Source organism: Hippocampus bargibanti, linkage group LG12 (genome assembly GCF_051943395.1).
Source record: "Hippocampus bargibanti isolate YZ-2025 linkage group LG12, ASM5194339v1, whole genome shotgun sequence".
Taxonomy (NCBI): domain Eukaryota; kingdom Metazoa; phylum Chordata; class Actinopteri; order Syngnathiformes; family Syngnathidae; genus Hippocampus; species Hippocampus bargibanti.
The window spans coordinates 18,097,081-18,104,306 of record NC_142745.1 but is presented as its reverse complement, the minus strand read 5'-3'; the positions used below and the strand labels follow the sequence as shown (position 1 = coordinate 18,104,306).

Sequence of the window (7,226 nt, the reverse complement as noted above, 5' to 3'; positions counted from 1 at the left end):
CCTGCTAAAGAAGCGCAGGTTGCATCACCAAGGGTGTGCAGAGTATGAACTGTGCGAAACGTGCGACGGTCTGTCTTTGGCTACCCAACAGTCACTTTTTCACTAGTCCCCGGGACATGCCCCACAGTTGTTTTACATTCAGAGCAACGGGGGTTCCTCAAACATTTTCAGACTGATGACATGATGAGATAACCTTTATTTGTCTGACATTGGAGAAATTCCTATTTCACAGCAGCAAAGTTATGAAAGAATGAGAAAAGGGAAAAGAATGTGTAGAGAAACAAAATATAGGAGCTGCTGTAAAGGCAGCCACTCCATCGGTGCCTTCTTGAAGTCAAAACAACAAAATAAAACAAAATAACTAATATGACAACACAAAAGACACCGAAAGTTACTCAATCAGATAACGGGATATATTAAGATGGGATACTCACACAAATGAAGATAATTCATTGAATACAGCAAATTTAGACATATCTACGTGTAGCATCAGTTGTGTATTTTATTTGTTTACTTGGTGTATACAATTATCGCGGCGTTCTTGTTGTTTCGGTTTTAATGTCGTGCCGTTTTAATTTTCACGGAGTGGTTTCCAAGCAGTGTGACCTCACGGCGCCATATTAATGTGATCCCCTCCTCCTTCGCCTGCTCGATGTTAGCTTAGCGGTTAGCACCAGTCGCTCGCTGCCAGTCTGCCTCTCATATCCAACGGACTGACAGACGGCAACGGCGTGATGGAAATTGACTCGCTCCAAGAGGCGCTCAGAGGTTTGTTCATTCGATTGGGGGCCATCCCAGTGATTTGCTCTCGGTGTGCTCGCGTGATGTTCAAACAGCCTGAACGACCACCAAGTGATTGTAGCGCACAGGCTAATGTCGTTGGCTAGCTGCTGCTCGTCACTAGCTAACATTTTTTTAAGCTGGTCCACGGAAATTGTTCGCTCTCTGGCGACGACTCGGGAAAAGCTCGCTGTCAAGTGTTTCATCCGCCAGATCCAATGTTTTTCCCGAGCCAGTTTAAAATTCGTTCGCTTAAATAAAAGGAAGAAACCAAGATGAAGTTATTCAAGAGTGTTGCCTGTAACTGGTCGCGACTAGTTGCCGGTTACGCTGGAGCGTTTAACATAAGCTAGTGAGCTAGCTTCAATTTTATGGTTTATTAACTCACTTCAGTACATAATCACCAGTGAAGTAAATGATTGTAAGTGGACGCACAAGCGCTTATGATTACGTTGTTAAAACGCGAAACGACTTTCGGCATTACGTATGGATTATTACTAATGAGTACACTATCAATGGCTATTGAAGCTCGTGTCCTCGGGCTGTTTGTGACATATTTGTACAATAATAGACTCGTTTGTTCCATTTCATCCTCCAGACTTTGAGAAGAAAACGAAAAGGGAGCCGTGTCCTACATTGGAGCAGTTTTTATGCCATATCGCCAAGACTGGAGAAACCATGTAAAAAGCATCACGTATCCTCCCCTGCAATAGAACGTGTTGAATGTACTTTGTCACCAGGGTCTAAAGCCATTTTTTCATGTTTCCTGTAGGGTCCAGTGGTCTCAGTTTAAGAACTACTTTCTTTATAAATTAGAAAGGGTCATGGATGATTTCAGAGCCTCGGCTCCTGAGCAAAGAGGCCCCGCCAATCCCAATGTGGAGTCAATTCCATTTGAAGATATGAAAGACCGAATCTTGAAGATTGTTGAAGGATATAATGGGTAGGTAGACTGTACACGGGTCTGATGTTTGAAACTGATCAGCGAGTTCAAATAAACAGATCAGATCATTAGATTGACCAATGAGGGACTTAATGTGGGATTTTAGACTTGCGTCTCTTTGTGTACCACAAAGATAATGCATGCGAATGTTAAACTGAATAATTGGAAACAAAAGTTTTCATGGAGTTGCCCTGTCTACATTTTGCTTGATCACACTGCTCGTAATCCGCCAATGCAGCTTTTGTTAACTTCCATGAACATTCTTTTTAGAGTCCTAAACTGAGAAGACCTTGCCCACTGTAGATAGCACATTGATTTTACTCAAAATGAATCCGGAATTTTAAGACGAACCAGACACATGCAACAAAAACAAAAAGAGCACCACATGTACTGTGATGAGGTACTTTGATGCAGTACCCTGTGTTGTTGTCAAACCATAAAAATCCATCTAGTCAAAGGAGGCAAATCGTATGATGCAAATACCGTGCTTGTGTGACTCAACATGTGCCCCCCTAAGTTTGTCATCCACCTTTTCCTTATTTCAGAATTCCCTTTACTATACAACGATTGTGTGAGTTACTCACAGAACCGAAGAAAAACTACACAGGAACGGATAAATTTCTTCGAGGCGTGGAGAAGGTCAGTGCTACTTGTGTGGGGGAAAAAAAAGGGAATTGTTTTTCCGTTTCAACTCATTGACTTTATTGCCATCCAGAACGTCATGGTTGTGAGCTGCGTTCATCCAACTTCAGAGTAAGAATGATCTCGGCTTATCTAAATGTTGTGAAACTTAACTTTGTTGTGACTTTAGTTGTGCCCGCTTGCTTGCAGAAAAAACGGATGCGGTGCCGTCAGTCGAATGAATGGAGTCATGCTTCCTGGGAACGCATCGTCCTTCACAGAGAGGTTTGGGTTTGAGTCAGAGTGTGTTTTTGAGTGTTTAAATGTCTCTTCATCACTTGGTCAGCGGCATTGTAATTCTCTCCTTTTGGTATTTTTAGAAAAGTGAACGGTCCAGGAACCCCACGGCCACTTCACCGACCAAAATTATCTCTAGTGAACTCCCTTGCAGCCAATGGCCTGCCTGATAGCACAGAGAACAAAGACCTCAAAACTGATCCGGAAAGTGTTCAATATATATCGGGAAGGTATGTGAGAATGTCTGCGATACAAATGCCTCCGTTCCTCAGTTGGACGCCTTCAAGCCACTATCCTTGTCTCACATTTTGTTTTAGCGAGGTTTCGGCTTCGGGAGATAGCCCAGGGATTTCGGTCAAGAACAAACACTCGGACGCCGAAGAGGACCTGGAGCCTGAGCAGCATGAGGTAAAGAGACTTAAATTTGGTGAGGAGGACGAGGAAGAGGAAGATGAGGAGGAGGAAGAGGACGAAGACGATGAGCACGAAGTGGAAACGTCAAAGCCTTCCGATACCCCTTGCCTCTCGAAAGAAGCAGAAGCCATGGTCCAAGAAGAAGATGAGAAAGTCACTTTCAAGGAAGCCTCTTGCAGTGCGGCAGTTGTTGAAGACCAAGGTTTGTGTTTTATTTTGGATGTTGTACGGGAGACAAGTTGAAGACTGACCAAAATTGCGCCAATTATATAATAGATGAAAAAGTACGGTCAAATCTGGGTTTTCAACCATAATCCGTTCCAGAAACATGTTCGAAAACCGATTTGGTCGAAAACACGAAACATTTCCCATAATAATCAATGTAATCAAGGTCTGCTTTTTTATTTTTTATTTTATCATGATTGAAAAATACAAACACGCCTTTTCAAAATGGAATCCTCCATGAGGATAATGCGCCGGTCAAAATGAGATACGAGACGAGGGAATGACCTGTAAGAAAGTGGAGGGGAGTCGAGTGGTGCATTCAGGTGCACTCAGTTTGGTCGACAACCCATTTTCGGTCGCAAACATATTTTGGTCTCAAACCCGAGTTGTTTGAAAACCAAGGTTTGACTACTGTATTTTTCAGACTATAAGGCGCACCCAAAAGCCTTGATTTTCTTGAAAAGATGACCCTCCGCCTTATACGCCATGTGCCTTATATGTGATGTCATATTGAGCCACAACGGGTCTCGCAACCCCTGTCAGCAGCCCCCCCCCCCCGATGTAGTGTTGCATAACCCCAGCCATTATTGTATTAGAATCAGAAAGCCTTTAATAGTCCCACATTGGGGGACATGTACAGCAGCAAAATTGAAAGGGATGGCCTTGGGGGGGGGGCAAAGACAAAAAATAATAATGCACAAAAGAAAATGTCAGGAGACTGAAATGAACAACTGCATAGAAAAGTATAATAAAAAGAACTACATAGTGCAAAGTATAACAATATCTTAAAGTATGAAAAGCATATTTGATTTATGTAGCAGTATTGACTCAACATAAGGTTGCTGTGCTATTTACAATGCATGAGACCAGGTTATTTTTTGTAGCGCCTTATAATGTGGTGCACCATATATTTGGAACTTTTATATATTTATATATTACATTTAGATTTTTTTTTCCATTCATTGAAGGTCTGCCTTAACCCCAGTGCGCCTTATACCAGTGTCTGAAACTCATGACGAAAAGTTACCGGACACCAAGGCAGACAACTCTGGAAAGTTCCCTGCCCAGCGATAAAGTTGATTGCCCCATTTTTCACAACTTGAAATACAATAAGACTACTAATCGCAAAGAAACCCATTGATGCAAAGTATTAAGGATTTTTTTAATGATGGATGTACCTTCCACAAATGCTCCCTTGCTTAATTGATGGTAAATATCCCATGCTGATAATTTTGCTCCAGTTGTCGTTTGTCCATACCCTCGTCGTCATGTTGCACAATGCAATGTTTGCGTTGCGTCGTCTGCTACATGCCATGTGAACTCCCCTTTCCACTATGCTTTGAATAATAATAGTACACTTCATTTCTAAGCGCCTTTCATTTTGTTAGCTTCTTTTGAATCTTTCTTCTGGGGCTGAGGTTCTGTCCATCTACTTTGGAAAATGATATGCAAATGCACGGCCATATAATGCTCGGGAAAGTCCGTAAGCACGAAGCAGGCTTCTGATTGGCTGCCATGTCGAGTATGCGAATTGACAAACGAACTGAAATTCAGAAATTTCCAAACCGAACAAAAATTTCTAAATTGGAATAATTTATTGAGACTTAGAAATCTCCATTCAAACATTTGCTTTATTGAATAAAGCAAATGTTTGATTTGCTTTATTGAATAAAGCAAATGTTTGAAAACGTTTGATTTGAAAAAAAAAAACTTTTTTTTTTTTTTCAAAAAGTTGTTGGCCACCTGGGTGGAGACGTTTTGTAAGTTGTACGCTCGACGTAAAAGTTGCATGCTGTTATTTCAGACACTGCTTGTACATGGGAAAATACGGTTTGATATTTGCCAAAATTGTGGCAAATATCTCAGATTGAAAAGTAATGTATTTTTTTGGTGTATAATGTGGTGCGCTTTATACGGCGCACCTTCAATGAATGGTGCATTTTCAAACTTTTTTCATATATAAGGCGTACCTACTATGAATGAAAAAAAGTTTTCCAAATTAGTGTCATCTTTTGACGAAAATCAAGGCTTTTGGCTGCACCTTATACGTCGGAAAATACGGTACATGACTTTACATCCTCCCGCTATGTCTTTATGTCAGAACCGACGAGCAGCACTCACGCCGAAGCATGTCCAGACTCGGGCCCGGCCGAAGAGTTGCCCGAAAGAGCGTCGCCATGCCTATCGCAGCACATCGGCGACATGGATCAAACTGAGCAGCCGGCGTCGGCTTGTGTTGCCACAAGCCCAGAGACCAGCGCAGACAGTGAGGAGAGTCACAGCGACCCAGTCAGCAGCAGCAGCAATAGTAGCAGTTGTAGCATCGATGAGACCGTTGAAGGTGACCGTGAAGACGTGTCGCCCACTCCATCCAGTAGTACGAATGAACCACCTACAGGTGGCGCCGTACAAAGCGCCAGCGTGGACATGGGAACCACCGAAGAACCCATGGAGCAGGACTAGACCCAAAAACCCTTGCACCACCTTGTCCTTGAATCCAATTTGACTGTCAGGAGAACTTCACTTCATACACAAACACCTCGTCCGCTTTTGGATGCTCCTCCAAAATGGCTACCTGGCATCGATGTGATCAAATTATTCATGAATATGAACTTTTTTTTTCTGTCAACTGGCGGGGTGAGGTGGGGGTGGCTACAGAGTCGTTTTTGGTGGCCATCTTTTTTCTGTATTTCGTTGGAACTGTTTGGTGGGGTGTGGCGCTTATTATTATTATTATTTTTTTTGTGATGCCACTTATTCCATTTTAAGAAAGGATTAGTAGGCCGTGTCTCCTTTGAAGCCGCAAGCATTTGTCAGATGACGGCCGCTGTTCTTGTGCATTGACCTCCCCTCCCCCTTCCCGTCACTTCTATCCTGTTTGGGCACCAGGCTGGAAGGAATGTGTTTTTCTTTAAATTCATTTCTACATCCTTATGAAAGGGGGATCTGTTGACACCACGTGCCATAATTGAAATAATTGTTTTGCTCGATACACTACCGATCTCACCGGACGACACGGTCACAATGCCACGTTGCAAAGTGGGGAGTCCTCTGGGAAACAACACGTGGGTATATAAAGTCATCATTATTTATGATCATTTCACAGTCCTATTTCGTTCTTTTTGGAATTTGTGTTTGTTCTGTCTGCCGGTTGTAGTTTCCCCAAAAACCAGCTGTTAAGTACAAAGATAATGTTTGCTTTCTTTGTATTGTAATGTCACATTTGTTTCATCGACTGATTTTCAAAAGCAGTCGCAGGTTGCATTTCTCTCCATGTTTTCTGCAGCCGTACTTTTTGATATTTAGGATTTTAAATTTCTGTAAAGTAGATTTTTTTTTTTTGTAGATTGTAATACGGTATGTGTTCACTGCCTTTGTGAAACCATATAGAATTGTATAATTTCGGTGTATACTCTGGATGCTTTGGAATTTTTCAAACGGGGTATTCAGAAACAGCAATAAATGTTAACAATTTTTTTAAGGTATTCTTATTCATAGATAAAACACTGTGCAACCAGTCATGACTCACTTTTACAATTCTTTACTTGCCCCATTTTAATCGTTTCCAAGTTATTTGACATCAGTCCAGAGAGGCAGGTTTGTCTAGCGAAGTATTTGAAACCCATATGGCCATCAAACTAGACAATTGAAATAGACATCAGAATGGCCCTTTGTCCAAACAAAGAATCGTTTTTGTTGTCTTTATGAAAACAATAAGCAACTGTCAGAACCTCCTCTTGTCTCTGGGGATACCGGTTCAAGTCCCAAGGGTTATATTAAAGCCTGCTTGACACCAAAATTGACTTATTTGACAGCTAGATCTCCAGGAGGGCATCTTTTAGGGGCAATCACAATCAAAATAAATATAACTGAGGTGTTTCCATTTGCTCCCAAATGCTCCGAGTCTTCAATCTCGATCTTAACCGATAGAGGTCGCCATGTAATT

At 41.9% G+C, this 7,226-nt stretch overlaps 1 protein-coding gene across 1 annotated transcript; it reads left to right on the top strand.

Moving 5' to 3' along the window:
- The first annotated feature begins 612 nt into the window (after positions 1 to 612).
- On the top strand, positions 613 to 6,797 carry LOC148890772 (serine/threonine-protein phosphatase 4 regulatory subunit 2-B-like). The gene is made up of 9 exons (XM_089009718.1): positions 613 to 768; positions 1,379 to 1,460; positions 1,553 to 1,723; positions 2,269 to 2,362; positions 2,439 to 2,476; positions 2,555 to 2,629; positions 2,725 to 2,871; positions 2,959 to 3,257; positions 5,382 to 6,797. The coding sequence occupies exons 1-9, from the start codon at positions 735 to 737 to the stop codon at positions 5,741 to 5,743; spliced, it is 1,302 nt and encodes a 433-aa protein (XP_088865844.1). The 5' UTR covers positions 613 to 734; the 3' UTR covers positions 5,744 to 6,797.
- Positions 6,798 to 7,226: the final 429 nt, after the last annotated feature.